The 17,852-nt window shown below is 38.4% G+C and overlaps 1 protein-coding gene across 2 annotated transcripts in view; it reads left to right on the top strand.

The window, feature by feature from the left end:
• Nucleotides 1-6,995, top strand: part of LOC121315955 (acyl-CoA:lysophosphatidylglycerol acyltransferase 1-like) — a 67,997-nt gene extending 61,002 nt beyond the window's left edge. For both annotated transcript variants that reach the window (XM_041250590.1, XM_041250589.1), the window contains exons 8-9: nucleotides 3,436-3,542; nucleotides 5,487-6,995. In XM_041250590.1, the coding sequence (XP_041106524.1) occupies nucleotides 3,436-3,542; nucleotides 5,487-5,638 (259 nt within the window). In that variant the 3' untranslated portion in view covers nucleotides 5,639-6,995. The remainder of the gene's footprint in view (nucleotides 1-3,435; nucleotides 3,543-5,486) is intronic.
• Nucleotides 6,996-17,852: the final 10,857 nt, after the last annotated feature.

Here is a 17,852-nt window from a genome sequence, read left to right as displayed (position 1 = left end):
GTCGCCAGTAAGTTACGCAAGTTAGTACAGTTGAAGGTTCCAACCTTTGTTCGGTAATGTGTTCCGAACCTTCGAAGGTCAAAATGTATCCTTCGTTACAGCACTAGAACTGGCCATGCAGCTTGGGCAAAGATCCAGCTGAAGGCAGGATGCAACAGCATTGACACCAATGCTAGGGCGATGGCAAATGCCGTCTCTGCAAGGCGGTATCTGCAGATGAAAACATCCTCTTTAGCCTGAGATACACAGTTAAAAATCCTGAAGTTACCGTTTCAGGGGGACTTACTATTTGGAAATGGTCTCAAAGATTCCCTGGCACAGATGAACTAGGCAAGACAGGCCATCAGATCCTGCTTAACAGTTGGGAGAGCTGCATCCTTTAATAGGGGATATTTTAACAGGCAAATGTCTTTCAGACATTAACCAACCAAATCATCCTTTGGGGTCTTTCTACAGGAAGAAATACAATCCATGCTCATCTCACTAATCATAGAACTTGTCCCCTCATCTCAAGGGCAGGGCCACTACTCCAAGTATTTCTTAATTCACAAAAAGAACGGGAAGTTCAGACTCATTCTAGACCTCAGGGGTCTGAACAAATACATTCTGTCAGAAAAGTTCAAGATGGTATCACTGGCCATCATCATCATCATCAAAGCAGTTCAACCAGGGGACTGGCTGGTTTTTGTACACTTGAAGGATGTCTACTTCCATATCCCCATACACAAGGATTTTCAGGAAATACCTACAATTTGCCATTAGGGACTGTCAGTGTCAGTTCAGTGTGCTTCTTTTCGGGATCTCCATAGCCCCCAGGGTGTTCACCAAGGTGAAGTGGCAGCATATATCCGGAGTATGGGCATCCACATTTACCCTTACATAGACGATTGGTTAGTATGGGCTCCATCCACAGCAAAGGCTTTGGAACACAGAGCACCTTTTCCAGGACCTGGGCCTATTGTTAAAAAGGGAAACAGTTGTTAGTCTTCATGGGAGCCAATTCAACACGATATCAGGAAGAGTGTATCTCACGGAGGAGAGGGTGACCACCTTCGTCACTTCAACATAGGAGCCAGTCCAACAGTACAGTTTTTTTAACAGATGTCTCCTTTTTTCCTGTAATCCGACCATTCCAGATTTCTGCCACGTCAATGTTTCCTCCGACACTCTGACTTGTATACAGATGCCTCTAAAAGGAGGTACTAGTTCTTGCCAACACCATGGCTGTAAAATATATAAACCACCAAGGGGGCACAAAGTCGTGGGAACTGTGCTTTCTAACCATAAGAATCTGGAACTGGTGCAGGATACAGGACATCACTATTCAGACAACCTACCTACCCAGATTCGACAACAGCCTCACAGATCTGCTGAGCAAAGTGGCAAATGGCAAATCCGCCCAGAAGTTTCACACTGGGTATTCAACAAACTAGGTTGGCCTGTCACACCCCTTATCACAGATCGTTATGTTCTGATTTTGTCAGTTCTTCCCTCCTTGTGTCACAAGCTACATGTTGAAGAAGATAGCGCCCTTGATTTTGACACCTTCACCAAATGTAAGCTTACCAGACGCTATCATACGGCTGTTTTTAGATGGCTTTTTTCTGTAATCATATTTAGATTTTCTACAGATATTTTATGGAACTTTTGTATGTGAATGCACTGGTTTTGTCTTTCTGTCTGTTCTTTCCAGAATCGCTATCTTTAACAGTCTTTTTAAACTTCCACTTATTGTGCCCAGTGCATATTCTTTTCAAAGGGTCATTGCTTGAGAAATCTTTATCAATATATACATTCTGCCCTGGATATTGCTACAAAAATGCATGTTATAAATATCCACTAATGCAGTTTTTAAACAACAGAATAGGCTACACAAGGGAGTTACATTTCTGTATCATAAACAATACATTCACAAGCTACTATAAGCAGTCACAGTCTAATGAAGCGTCCCCATTTTGTTCAGTCTTAAACCACGCTCTTCATTAGCTGGTAAGGAGGTTGAGAGTTATGCTTGCTCTTTAGATTGGCTAGCACTTAATGAAGTCTTAAGGTCTGCATGATTGTGTATTCTGTTATTGATCGCTAGCCTTTGATTATCAGAGGTGAGCAGAAGATATGCTTCAAACTACCAGTGAACGGGGACATTAATTTTTAAATATAAAAAAAGGAAACCAGTGTTCTTTATGCCGAATGATTTCTGAAAAATGTATGCAGATACCTGGATATAGAGGGTAAAATAATAGTTATTTTGTATTTTTTGTTCATTTTTTTAATGAATTTGAATTTTGGTTGAACATCCCTCAGCTTGTTTTGATTGTAAAGTTAATTCCACAAAGTTATTTGCGTTCAAATTAGTTCCAATTACTGCCCAGCTTGTTTGACTCAAGAGACAGATATGTGGTATGATTTTCCAGGTGATATAATATGCTAAATGTACAAGGTTTCATCGCTGCAGTCACTATAAATGGGTGGTGCAGGTTTACCTACATGTGCAGCAGTGAACAGGAACCTGTTTTACATAAAAAATAGACTTGGTCCACAGCTGCCTAACAGTGACACCATCTGGCAGAGGCTAGATAAGCAGTTTTGAGGTTTAACCATAGCAACTACCAGTATAACTGGAGCTCCTGGTTCAGAAACTATACCGTTTCTTAAAAGTTTGCCTGCAATTATTGCATTTCCTATTTACTGACTTCAGCCCTGTTTGAAACAGTCTTTGAAATGTGAATCTTCTGGTTATCCATTTTTTTGGTTTCTTGAATCCACATGGATCCAACTTTCCTTTTTTTGATATTGCACTCATAATTCATTGTATAACAACATTTCTCTCCATGACCACACTCTACACTCTCACCACTATTTGTGAGTCTCGAATTAAAAGAAAGGTTTGGGTAAATAAGCAAAGTGAAAAGATACATAGATACAATGGCAGTATAGCAAATGTTGAACCTCCTAATATCATTAAAGGCACTGAGCACATACAGTATTTGTTTTTATAGAATCTTTCCTTACAGTGAATCCCCTTCAGATTAAGGTGCCTACATACATTATACTTATCAAATAACAGATAACTTTTAATTACAGAGTTATATTGCTTAAACTACAGAAATCCATTGACAAATAAAAATGGTTAAATCCTGTCTTGTTGACAGATCTGCTCATTGGGTCCTGTTTAACTTCTGAAGGCTTTGAGACTCTTCTGTTGTCCTTTACTGGTCATAACTCTCCCACTGTTTCCAAATAGTACCAGACACAGCTTCTTTTGAGGAGCAGTCTCACTGCTTCACTTCCCGTTTCCTAGTTAAACACTGCAGATTGTGATCTGTGTTTGCAGTCTTTTCTGTGCAGAAGCCTGCAGTAACAAAGGAAGATGTTTTCATGAATAAGTAACACTGGCACATCACTGACTGCTCATTTTTTCTTACCCCCTAACAGGATTTACCCCATTAAAGACGTTCCCGTAGAGACGGAGCCCCTCACAAACTGGCTTTACCAGCGGTTTGTAGAGAAGGAAGAACTTCTTGCCCATTTTTATGAAACAGGTCTGTACCCTGACTTTTTCTGGTACTTTTTTGCATCAGTTGTGATGCTGTAAGAACATCACAAATCCCCAATTATGGGAAGCCCTTAATGCCAATTTATTATGAGTCATGTTTCTCCCCAGCTGTTTATGTGGACATCCTGCTGTTAGCAACAGCAGCCAACACCAAATAACTGAACAAGATGAGCAGTGCTGAAATGGAAACAATGGACCCTATTTAGAAACTTTAACTTTGTAAAATAAGTCAAGAGTTAAAGTTTTGTCAATTAGGTCTTAAACTGCACTGAACTCCAAGACAGTCACCCTGAAAAGGCCATAATTAGATCAGATTTTTGTTCAGTGCATAATCCAAGGCAGACTTCCTGTAGGACAGGGCTTCTCAAACTCGTTCCTGGGGACCACCTGTGTCTGCTGGTTTTTGTTCCAACCGAGCTCTCAATTAGTTAACTAGACCCTTAATTGAACTGATAATTTGCTTAATTAGACCTTTTTACTTGTTCAAGTTACTTATCAAATCTTATAGTTAACTTGAAATAGGCAACCGTTCAGAGCTGAGAACAAGTAAAAAGGTCTAATTAAGCAAATTATCAGTTCAATTAAGGATATAGTTAAGTAATTGGGAGCTCGGTTGGAATGAAAACCAGCAGCCACAGGGGGTCCCCAGGACCGAGTTTGAGAAGCCCTGCTGTAGGGTAACCAATTCACTGGGGGATACATGGGGGCAGTTAACCCCGTCAGTTTCAGAATTTTTCAGAAACTTTGTGCTTGTTGAAATAATGAGGGTTACATCAGTAGGCTATGTTTTCTATAGCTAGAACTAAATTTATTTTCAAATGTATTTTTATATAAAACATCAGTTTAGGTGGCAAGCAAAACTGAATATCTGTAGTCAGAAATTTATGGCAATAGTGACCCAGCAGTGAATGTTCCATTTTAAAACAATGATGCAGAGCACTTCTGAATCGTGTTATTTTAAGAACACTGCAATCAGGTTTTACTGGAGAAACTTTGTTACATAAAGCACATTGTAAAATAGTTTTTAATGGGGAACCAAACCATGTGCCTGTATCATGGGTATCCAAATGTTGGGTGACCCAATCAGTTCTTACTGAAGTTTTAGATGGTGTTAAAGGGTAAGCAGCAGGGTTCCGAAATATTTAGCGTTATACGTCCCCACGTGTTACTACAGCTGTTTAAGTAATGTACCTGTAATTTTTCTTTTCATTGTTAACATCCTGACAGATTTTTACACTTATAACTTTAAAGTCTGTTTCAAAGCTCTTGCAACACAATGCTTCTGTTCCGTACCACACCATGGATTGTTGTTGCTGTGTTACCTGTTTGACAATGTGGGCAATAATCCTTATCAGTGCACTAGAGCGGACATTTTGAAATTGACTTTAAAGTTATAAGTATAAAAAATTGTCAGGATGTTGTCAATAAAAAGAAAAAGTACAGGTACGTTATTTAAACAGTTGTAGCAACACAGGGGACGTGTAACACTAGATTTTTTTGGAACCCTGCTACTTCCTCTTTAAGTTGTACACACTTACTAAATTGCTGTGCTGTGGAGGAGTTTTTATTTGGCAGTTTGTGTGGAATGTTTCTCTGGTGGCTTACAATAGAATTCAAATCAGTGGTGGCCAGTTTTGAATTAGTACCTCAGTTATCTGGTGACTTTTTGGTAGACAATCCAAACTGTGAAGAAAGTACCTGTTACAGGCAAATGAGAGTTTGCAATTGAGGAAGCTATTGTATTGGCCACGGTGGGGGGTAGGGCAGGATGTTAATATGCTTAAAATTGCTCCAAATCCAGGTAGCTAGATGGGTTACCACATTCATTGGTTTTGAAACATATGTTTGCCTTTCTATGTTTCTATGTACTACCACCTGTGAACGTTTCTGTCTTCTCATGTTGTAACCATTTGTATTTTGCTTGTTCTAGGTGCTTTCCCACCTCCCGAAGGCCAAAAAGAAGCCGTTTCCAAGGAGATGACCCTTGACCCTGTATGGCTTTTTCTTGTACAGTCATTTGCCTTTGCATCTGGCTACATGTGGTACAACGTCCTCCAGTATTTTTATTATGTTTTTTTTTAAAACAGAAAAAATAAATAAATGACAAAATACTATTCGGACCTCAACTGTTGAACTAGGGCACAAACATCATGTTGTTCGTGTGAATGCCAATTTACGCTGTTGGAAGACATAGATGGATTAATGGACAATTGTTCACCTTCTTTTGAAATCTAATTTAAAAAAAAACCTACAAGAAAAAAACAACAACTTGCAACTAAAACCGTGAAAAGGATTCAGAGATAATGTAGATGTAGTGACCTTGTAGATGGTAAAATCCTGCCCCCATCTCTCTCTCTCTCTCTCTCTCTCTCTCTCTCTCTCTCTCTCTCTCTCTCTCTCTCTCTCTCTCTCTCTCTCGGAGGCCCCTGAACCTCGCTGAGTGGGAGGGTGAGGGCCTTCTTGGCAGAATGTTGCTCTTTCTCCTGGAGAAGACCTTTCCTTCAGATTGTTCTATTAGTACACTGTCTGTTGTCCTTTGAGACAACCATGAGGTTCACTCAGGGAGAAGCTCTCTGTCTTCTAAACCTTAATCTGATGGGAGTCGGGAGAAAGCCACTGCAGCCGTGGTTTGGTTGTTGGGTTGAAGTTACCTTCTCCTTTTAGTGTCCCTTCTTGCACTACAAATATATGAGCCACCAGCCCTTGAGGTGGCACACGAGCTGCCACCCGTCTCTGTGGTACCTGCAGTGCCAACTTGGGAATTCATTTTGGATGCTACTTCACCTTGTTTACACTAGGCACCCAACTTGAGATGAACTCCAGTTTTGCCTGTCTCCATCTTCTGAAAGTTTTGACTTTTTATTTTATTCATTTTAGAAGTTATGCCAATCCAAATCAAAGGAGTGAATCTGAAGTGTGGTTACAGAAACGTTGCCTAAACAGTGGCAAGCAAACTGAAAGGTTCACTAGCATCCTTTTCTATCGGAAACTCCAGGTCTGTTGCATTGAGGTGTAAGAGTTTGTTTGCAGTAGACCGGCAGTATCTGAGTTAGAAGTGCAAGTGGAAACGAGGTGTCTCTGAAGAAAAGGCCACAGCACACGAGCACCCAACATTCCGAGTTCAAGTGCCACAGGGTCATGAAATCTTGCGTCATCACCTAGAGTTCCTGTCTGTGTCAGTGCATAGTTCTGATATTTAAGCCATATGCTAAGTGTGGGGAAGAAATGTACAAAATGTTTTTGATTAACAAACTACCAAAATGCTACGTTCAACCATAATCGTGAAGTAACCAATTTTTGCAGCACTCACAAATCAATAGCAGCAGGACCTATACATAGGTGTTACTACCTGGACAACACAACCCACCTGTGTGTGTGTGTGTGTGTGTTTGTGTGTTTCTTCTCTTTTAAGTATATTCACAATTGAGTCTCTGTCATTTTAGACATGCATATATATATATATATATATATATATATATATATATATATATATATATATATATATATATATATATATATATAGGGTATATAAAGCTATTAAATTTGTAGAATTTCGATATATTTGTGAAATTGTTGGTTTTATTTGAAATGTTGCCATTTAGTCATCCATGTTATTCTTTTTTCCCCCTCTATCTTTTTGGTGATGTTCCTGCTTCTTCTTTTTAGTATATTCAATCGAATGTTTAACTACTTAACCCAAGCAGAACCCAGGATTCGGTTCCATTGTTTTGAGGGGGGACTTGGTTTAAACGAACCTGGGATGTGCTAGGGTTAATTGTGTATGACATACAATCATGGGTCCTAACTTGAGAATGCAAATCATATTACAGTGGACTGCTTTGAAGTTGTAACAAATGTTTTTTTTTTGTTTTGTTTTGATTGGTTCTGTAAGTATTTTAACTTAATTTGCTTGTGGGTTATGGAACTGTGGACTCGGCACTTGTGCAGCTTGAGGGAAGCCTGTAGGAAAGTTAGTTTGTTGTCTATGATCTACATTACTAGATATACAACAAGACAAAAACTATGCATGCCAAGGTAGCCAATAATTTTGAACCTCTGCAGTTATAGTATACCCTGAACCTTTCTATCTTGGTAACTAAGAAAACATGCTTGGGAAATGTAAACAGAGTAGTACCAACAAATACATATAGAAGACTAATAATTCACTAGTATTGCAGGGTAGTTTAGTAAGTGCAACATTTTAAAATGATCTGGTTTACATAAGAATACGCAAAAGCACTTGAATTCATTCAGTTCACTTCATTTCCCTTCCAATTTTTCTGAATGGCATGGATAATCAATGTACATGCACTAGTGCAAGTGATAAACTGGTGTTGGCTGAAGTATCCTGTTTACATATATGCCAAAGTCCTTTTAGAGGCAGTTGGCTTTCGACTGACCCTTAAACAGATCATATTGTAGGTAATGGATGAACAACAGAAAATGAATAAACTGGATCTCTGATGTCTGTTTGTTTATTTGCACTGAGTAAAAGCTGACAGAAAAACTAGGGTAGTTAATAAGCACTGTGTTGGTCTGCTTTGTAAACATTAAACGGTTTTCCAGTTAAAGATTTCAAATAAAGTGAGGATGTCGTTAATGCTTGTGGTCGAAATAGAAGTTCTAGAGCGGCCCAGCCATCTTGGTAAAATAATCCCGTGGGAGGTAAGTCGGACTGTTGAGGCTAGTATTATATTTGTAATCAGAAGCTTATGAAGGAGTCCAGGTTTTAAACTGATAGTTGAAATACTAAGGCCAGTGTAGGCCTGTTTCATTCATTCCCGTATCTTGGCAGAATGTGCTTTTGACATAATTGGCTGGAAGAGATGGGACTAGTTCCCCTAAATCTGCAAACATCGCCTTGACTGGGATGTTTGCAGATTTGATCTTGTGGTACTGGATAAGATGGGCAGCAACCCTCACACAAAATTGCCTCCTGTGTGCTGCATATCCAAACACAGTCTCATTAGTTTAAATATTATTTGCAACAATGTCGCACAGAAGTCACAGGATGATCAGTATTCGAAAGTCTGTAATGAGACGACATTAACAGTAACTAAATCTTTTTTTTTTTTTTTTTTTTTTTTTTTTTTTTTTTTTAAATAGCCGCTGCAGGACAGAGAACCTTGTTAGTAAAACGTATTAATGTTTAAAAAAAAAAAAAAAAAAAAAAAAAAAGTCAGTGTGCTAGATGGTACTGTTTTAATGCAAACCTTTCTGGCACGCTAAACAATATGTACATATATAAAATAATGCAGGGACTAATGTGTTTGTAGCTCGCCTCTGCATGATACATAGATGAAATTCCTAGCGGTCTATCTGTTAACTGAAATTCTTTACTAAGACAACCTGTCTTATCTTTTCTGATGTAACACTCAAACACAAAGCAAACATTTCAGTGGAGGTTGAATGGTTGCAGAACCCTTTCCTTGTCTTTTAGTATGTATTGTGGAACTGTGGGTGTCAGGTTTTTTTGAGGGCTCCGCATAGCAGGTAGCACAGACCACTTTTTTCTCTCCTGGCCCTAGTGCTGCAGTAAATTACAGAATTCCATGGCTTTGTGTAACAGGTGGTTTTTTGAGTAGTTGCATCTGCAGCTGTGGGGTGGAGAACACTTACTGTAAATCCTCAGTTTGGATCAGAATGAGTTTGGTGGCTCTTTTATTTCCTTCCCCTGAATTGAATTGATGATGTACTATTCCAACTTACAATCAGGGGATTCCGTTTAGTATATTGCCATAATACATCTTACCTGCAGAGCAATATATGCTCCAGGTCACTGAGGCATTAACATAGCAAGGTTGACTTACAAGCAAAAGGTGAGGTGGTGATGTGCTGAGCAATGATAATGACTATCCTTTTTCTATTGTATTTTTTTCAATTTAGTAAAACTATGAAAACAGTAATTCTATGCTAATCCAGTACCTACAAATAAATAAATGGGCACAGATTATGCTTTTAAAAAATACAGTAGGTCATTTATTTGTAATTTTGGTACTTTTTACTGTTTTTTAAGAAACTGTTAAATTGATTTAAGTTCATGTATTAAAAAAAGATTCCACAGGTCTGTGTCTACTTTGTGTCAATTTCTTCATCACATATCTGCCTTCGTGGCTGAAGTTCCACAGTTAAGAATTCCCCTTTAACACTGGATGGTTGTACTACCCACAATTTTTCTGGACATTACAAACGTGCTCAAATCCCCTTTGACAAAGGTGTATTGGTTTCAACATTTTCTGCACGTCTTTGTGGTGATGAACAGCCACCATAAAACAAAATATAATTGAACCAGAAAGAAAAAGTTAATAAAGCATGATTTCTGCACATCTGTTTATGGTAGGAGCTAAAGCACAATAGGTACTACTGGATTAGCATAGATGGTAGCTTCTCGGCAAAGTCATTCTTCCAATAGACCTCATCTAAAGGAAGAGCTTTAAATCAAAATGCATGTTATTTACCTTTTTTGAGGGAGGTTGGGGGGAGTGTTCGGAATTATGGTTGAATGGTATGGGTAAAAAATATATTTTTATTTTCATGGAATTACCTTCCTGAGAACAAAAATAGCACAATTAGATTTTTAACCTTGTCTCGCTCCAGTTTAATTTGACAGTGTGTCCCACCTTATATGTAATCTAATTTAATGCACATAAGAAAGAATCCTTTGTAGTTTACTTCTCTGGCAGTATGTAAGTGAAAAGGGGATTCTGCATTGTTTTAGTTAACTGATGTGTAGTTCAAGAATAAAATTTAATTCCATTTATATCCAGATTTCCCAGTTTCCTTCCCCTCCGATTTTCATCCCAGGATAGGACACACTCATAACTGCTGTATTCTCAATACAATTTGCACAGTGCAACTTGTCTTTCAATGTCTGCATTTGTTATTTTTATTAAAACAGATTACGAGCTGTGTCTAAATTTATACTGTGCTTTTAGTTTTTCTGCCACATTGTTTACTGTACAAAAAAAGACAAACAAAAAAACCCCATTTAGATTAATCATTTTCTTCCGTGTGTTTATTTGCGTGTTCTGTATGCTAGGATGATGTATGTTTGAATGTTACTGATTGAAAACTACAGATTGTGGTGACTGTATCTGATTGTGCAAAGGGCTGGTCAGAAATTACAGCCCCAGCCTGATCCTTTAAATTTTGAGGCATGTAATGGAACAGTGATCTGACACACTCAAATACGTGGCTGTAGACCAGCTGTGTTTTTATGATTATTGCTGAATGGACTACAGTTCAATATTAACAGGATTTGATTGATTATGGTTAGAACCAAACCCACAAAAGATGCAAGCACACAAAAAGTCAACAGCGAGAAAAAACCATCAGGCTCCCAAAATATATACTGTGTGTGTGTATTCTACTGAGCAGTAGTTGAAGTTCCTACGCATTATGAAAAATAAAGAATTAAACATAACAGATGCATGTATATACCTGCAGTTTGTATTGTGTATCTTGCAGATAACTCAACTACATTTAGTTAGGTTGGTTGCAAGTAAAATGAAGAAGTTGGTGAGTACCTTCTTCAGTGTGCTTATATCAAAGCTTGTTAATTTATGTGGAGCAAATCACTATTAATAAAGTTACAAAACTTGTAATTGTGTGCCTAACTACTTTGCACAATGTAACAAAAAAAAAAATAAAATAATCCTACTTGGCTGGTAAGAGTCTGGTGGCGTGAAAAGCCAGACTAAGAAACTATATGAAGGGAGGTGGATGAAGAAAATGGCAAAACTTTTGTCTGCTAGAATTTTAAGTTTATACAAACCACCATGTATATATTTACTAGATGTTTCACCTTGGAACTACAGTAGGGTCTATTTGCCAATTTGAACTTGATGCATTATTTGCAGTACTCTGCTTATTACATCCTACAGGACTTCTTGCCACATTTTTGTTTTGTCCATGTGTGTTTTTGCTAATATACTCTATGGTAGGTTAATTAAAGGTAAAACAACTTTGGTAGTAAATCTTGAATTTTTGCACCACTAGTAAGCAAAATTACCACAAGCACTGTTGACCTTTTGCAGAACTATGTTGCTTTAGTTGATTGTATGTTCTCATCAACGATATTAATCATTATTCTAAACCCTGGTGCTAGTGACAGCTGCTGGAAGATGTGGAACAGGAGCAGATCCTTACACACCCCCATCCCCTGGTCTTTTTCTTTCATTGCCATTGTTCTGGGGTTGCCTAGTGGGAGGGAGGGAGTCACTGGAGATGGTACAGAAATGGAAAAAATACAATTATTTCTGTATGAGAATTAAATCCGGCGCCTCAGTGCAGTACGGAAACTCTTTGTGGTCGTGTCACTGTGTTTACTGTGTGTGCGACAGGGTAGCGGCATGGCCTAGGTTGCTTACCAGCAGGAATTGTAGACTCAGAGACAGAAGCTGCAGTGAAGCGCTGTTGAACACATTTATTGACAACAGAAACATAGGCACAAGGGCCAAAATAAAAGGTTTGTACAAAATACACAAACATAGGCTGAGCATTTGCCTTCACTACAAAATTTCACACACTCTGAAAGGATTTCTCCCTACTTTTATATAGGTGACCATTCTCTAATTAGTACTTAATTACCAAATTGGAGAATGGTCAAACCTGTGATTGTTGGCAGGGACAGAATTAACCCCATCACCGCCAACCTTAGAGTCCCACACATGCTACTTACACAATCAGGGCTTTTGCCCTGGCACTGTGTATGTAACATTGTTTTCTAATTGAATAAGTAAGACTTCCACATTTTTTCAAAAATGATCTATTCTGACCAGCCATACCTGTTGTGTTTATAGTGAGTAATTGTTTTCAATTCACTGTGAATAATGGGATTTTCTTTTTTGTGTGTGTTTTCTTTTCCAATAATGTACATTAGCAAAGAAATGTATTTTTTGGGAAAGAGTGTTATGTCTATTAAGGGGAAACAATTTAATAAAACAGAAGTATGAACAGGTGTAGCTATATCGTAACATGCTGATCTAGTAGAATATATCAATACATTTGTACCTCTCAGGACTGAGCTCCAGTTGTACTTTGTGGTGGTGTTGTTGAAATATTAAGTTGTGGAATCTCTGGACAATGAGACCTGGGAGCTACACACATAAATAGAAGGACACCTGCAGGAAATCAGATAAATGTCAGACCTGCAAATGTTAATGTTGCCTTGGCTTAAAATTACTGGAGGTATCATTTTACACAGGAGAAAGACACGCAAGCCGCTCAGTCATTATTATAGTAATAATCATTATGATCAATCAGCTTGGAAATACAGTGGACCTGGAGTACTGAACATTTGATTTGGCTTGTCAGTTTATTTTTTTGCCTGGGTGGATAGTGACTGAAAATATTTGTTTGCGAACTGCTTTAAGACTCCTGCTGTTTCCCCCAGACATAAAGGGTGGTTTCTGAGCCTTAGTTCAAATTAGACTCAGGTCATGAGTTCAATGTCATAGTCCCTTACCTTAATAAGGTTAGAAATAGTGTTTTCATACTTACATTCTAAGGCTCATGCCACAAAGTGTCTAATGATCTGACAATACTTACATAATACAATATGTGGTTTGCCTGTTACCGTACTCCTAATAAAAATGAAATAACATAAAAAACAAAGACATTTGCATGGATAATTATAAACTGTAGTGTACCTTAAAGTTTTGTCAGTATAATGTAATTTCACAGTTAGAAACTAATTTACCATTTTCTGGGGAAATATCAAATTGTTACTCGTTTTAGTCTATTTTGACAGCTGGTTACCTATCTGATTTAGATGCTAAATAAAATCCAGGTTTTGTGTATTGCTGTGGCAAAGTGTGTATTTTCTGTTGTATGTTGTGTGTTAATGTTGGTGCATAGTCATTGGTACACAGGATATAATCAGGTCTGTGTAACACGAGTGTTTAAAATGTATATTTGTATTTTGTCATGAGGATTGCACAGCACTTCACGTGCAAGTGAAATCTAATAATATGTGAGCACGGGTAATTGCACTTTATTAATTCACGTGCAGTTGTACCGCGACTCCAATTGAATGATTGATTCGCAATCGAGTCTCGGTACGGCTGCATAAAAACTACATGTTTTCACCCACTTGGGGTTGTGTGTTCAGTGAGTGGAGAACGGGTGTGGAGAGGACAGAATTAAGAACGAGAAAACGAAGTACTGTGCAAAAGTTTTAGGCAGGTGTGAAAAAATGATGTAAAGTAAGAATGCTTTCAAAAATAGACATGTTAATAGATTATATTTATCAATTAACTAAATGCAAAGTGAGTGAACAGAAGAAAAATCTAAATCAAATCCATATTTGGTGTGACCACCCTTTGCCTTCAAAACTCATTCAATTCTTCTAGGTACACTTGCACAAAGTCAGGGATTTTGTAGGCATATAGTCAGGTGTATGATTAAACAATTATACCAAACAGATGCTAATGATCATAAATTCAATATGTAGGTTGAAACACAATCATTAACTGAAACAGAAACAGATGTGTAGGAGGAATAAAACTGGGTGATGCACAGCCAAACTCAGCTAACAAGGTGAGGTTGCTGAAGCTAGTTTACTGTCAAAAGTAAAAAAAAAGTATAACTAACACAAGGTAGTTATACTGCATCAGCAAGGTCTTTCCCAGGCAGAAATTTCAAGGCAGACAGGGGTTTCCAGATGTGCTGTCCAAGCTCTTTTGAACAAGCACAAAGAAACGGGCAACGTTGAGGACTGTAGAAGCAGTGGTCGGCCAAGGAAACTTACTGCAGCAGATGAAAGACACATCATGCTTACTTCCCTTCACAATTGGAAGATGTCCAGCAGTGCCATCAGCTCAGAATTGGCAGAAAACAGTGGGACCCTGGTACACTCATCTACTGTCTGGTGAAGTCTGGTCAGAAGTGGCTTTCATGGAAGACTTGCGGCCAAAATGCCATACCTCCGACATGGAAACAAGGCCAAGAGACTCAACTATGCATGAAAACACAGGAACAGGGGTGCAGAAAAATGGCAGCAAGTGCTCTGTACTGATGTCAAAATTTGAAATATTTGGCTGTAGCACAAGGCAGTTTGTTCGCCGAAAGGCTGGTGAGCAGTACATGAATGAGTGTCTGCAGGCAACAGTGAAGCATGGTGGAGGTTCCTTGTAAGTTTGGGGCTGCATTTCTGCAAATGGAGTTGGGGATTTGGTCAGAATTAATGGTCTCCTCAATGCTGATAAGTACAGGCAGATATTTATCCATCATGCAATACCATCAGGGAGGCATCTGATTGGTCCCAAATTTATTCTGCAGCATGACAACGACCCCAAACATACAGTGATAGTCATTAAGAACTATCTTCAGCGTAAAGAACAAGAAGGAGTCCTGGAAGTGACGGTATGACCCCCACAGAGCCCTGATCTCAACATCATCGAGTCTGTCTGGGATTACATGAAGAGAGAGAAGCAACTGAGGCTGCTTAAATCCACAGAAGAACTGTGGCTATTTCTCCAAGATGTTTGGGCCAACCTACCTGCCGAGTTCCTTCAAAAACTGTGTGCAAGTGTAGATAGAAGAATTGATGCTGTTTTGAAGGCAAAGGGTGGTCACACCAAATATGGATTTGATTTAGATTTTTCTTCTGTTCACTCACATAGCATTTAGTGAATTGATAAATATAATCTATTAACATGTCTATTTTTGAAAGCATTCTTACTTTACAGCATTTTTTCACACCTGCCTAAAACTTTTGCACAGTACCGTATATAACCATTGTTTTCACTCACCTTGTTTGTCTGTTAGTCCACTGTTTGTGTAAGTGTTAGTCCGTTTTGTTTGTCTGTTTATTTTGGGCTCACATGCCGTGTGCTGCTTTTGTTACAACCTTTTTATTTACTGTTCTGTTCACTCATTAAATGCTGAGCGAAACCATTCTCTCAGCTCCACCAAACTCCACCTCTCTCTGTCGTATATTTCCTGGTTCGTGTTCTGTTCTGACATCCCGACACTCTGGCCATCTTTGTAGCAGTTGCTATGTAGGCTTTTAAAGATAATCTGGCGGTTACTAAGCTCAGCAAGAGTGTATTCGCCCTGGTGTACCCTACCCCTGAGGAACTTCTCTTCTGGGTCTCCTCCAAGGAGGAGAATGACTTTAAACAAAGCCCTGCTAAATTCTGATGCATATATATACAGTGCCTTGCAAAAGTATTCAGACCTCTTACCAATTCTCTCATATTAATGAATTACAAATTGTACATTGAAATTTCGTTCTGTTTGATATTTTATTTTAAAACACTGAAACTCAGAATCAATTATTGTAAGGTGACATTGGTTTTATGTTGGGAAATACTTTTAAGAAAAATAAAAAAACTGAAATATCTTGCTTGCATAAGTATTCAACCCCTGTGCTGTGGAAGCTACCAGTTTGCACTGATGAAAGAAATTGCCCTAACGAGGACACAATTACCTTACCATTGGCCTCCACCTGTGAACCATTAAAGTTGCTGTCACATTTTCTGGATAAAAACCCCACTGTTGAAGGATCATTGGTAAGGGTGTGAATCTGAAGGAAAATGAAGACCAAAGAACATTCTACAGAAGTTAGAGATAATATTATATTATAATAAATATAGAGTAATACAAATGCATAGATTAGGGAAAGGGTACAAAATAATATCCAAGTGTTTGGATATCCCAGTGAGCACAGTTGGATCAATAATCAGGAAGTGGAAGCTGCATCACACCACCCAGGCACTGCCAAGAAAAGGCTGTCCCTCAAAACTCAGCGCTCAAACAAGAAGGAGACTTGTGAGAGAAGCCACAGAGAGGCCAACAATCACTTTGAAGGAGATACAGAGTTCAGTGGCTTGGAATGGAGTAATGGTGCACCAATCAACCATATCAAGAGCTCTGCATAACACTGGCCTGTTGGGAGAGTGGCAAGAAAGATGCCGTTACTCAAAAAGTACCATCTGAAAGCACGTCTGGAGTTTGCCAGAAAACGTGAGAGTGACCCAGCTGCGATGTGGGAAAAGGTTTTGTGGTCAGATGAGACCAAGATTGAGCTTTCTGGCCAAAACTCAAAGCACTATGTGTGGCACAAACCTAACACTGCCCATGCCTCAAGACACACCATCCCTACAGTGAAGTATGGTGGTGGCAGCAAGAATGGATGGAGCAAAATACAGGAAAATACTGCAAGAGAAACTGCTCCAGTCCACTAAAAAACTGGAGCTTGGGAAGAAATTCACCTTTCAGCAGGACAATGATCCAAAGCACAAGGCCAAAGCAACACTGGAGTGACTTAAGAACAAAAAGGTGAATGTCCTATAGTGGCCCACTCAAAGTCTTGATCTCAATCGCATTGAGAAACTGTGGCACTATTTGAAAATTGCGGGACACAAGTGTCGTCCAACAACCTAAACAACCTGGAGCACATCTGCCAAGAAGAATGGGCCAAAATCACTCCGACACTGTGTGCAAGCTGGTACATACGTACCCCAAAAGACTTAAAGCTGTTATTGCAGTGAAAGGTGGCTCTACCAAATATTAATGTGTGGGGGTTGAATACTTATGCAAGCACAATATGTCAGTTTTTTATTTTTCTTAAAAATATTTCCCAACATAAAACCAATGTCACTTACAATAACTGAGTTTGAGTTTAAGTGTTTTAAAATAAAATATCAAACAGAACGAAATTTCAATGTACCATTTGTAATTCAGTAAAATGAGAGAATTGGTCAGGGGTCTGAATACTTTTGCAAGGCGCTGATTTGTGATATAGACTAATATATATATATATAATATATATATTATATATATATATATAATATATATATCTATATATATAGTTCATCAAGAACAAAAAGCAGAAGTGTCAAAATGGTGACCACTGTAACATAATTGCAACTATTTGATATTGTAGTCATCATAAAAAAAACTAATGTCTGATTACAGGCTTATACCTTTTTGAATATTATCTTATATATATATATATATATATATATATATATATATATATATATATATACACACACACACACACACACACACACACACCACACACACAGTACCAACACAAATTGTGGATAAAACAAATGATTCACAGAATGGAAGGTGGAGATTGTATTGCCCTTTTTTTTAAAAAAAAAAAAAAAACTCTGGCCTCTTACATAGAACATGTCTTGGTATGCTTGAATAGATCATTGATTCCTCTGTTTTAATGAGCAAGCCATCTCACAAGTGTAATGGTTCCCTGGAATGTTCTCCTACTCCTAGGAAAACAGAACAACTGAGGATGGGGACTGTGTCAGTTGGGCTACTTACTCCC

This window comes from Polyodon spathula, chromosome 5 (genome assembly GCF_017654505.1).
Source record: "Polyodon spathula isolate WHYD16114869_AA chromosome 5, ASM1765450v1, whole genome shotgun sequence".
NCBI lineage: Eukaryota > Metazoa > Chordata > Actinopteri > Acipenseriformes > Polyodontidae > Polyodon > Polyodon spathula.
Note: the sequence above shows the minus strand (reverse complement) of the source record. Positions and strands in the feature narration are given on the sequence as shown.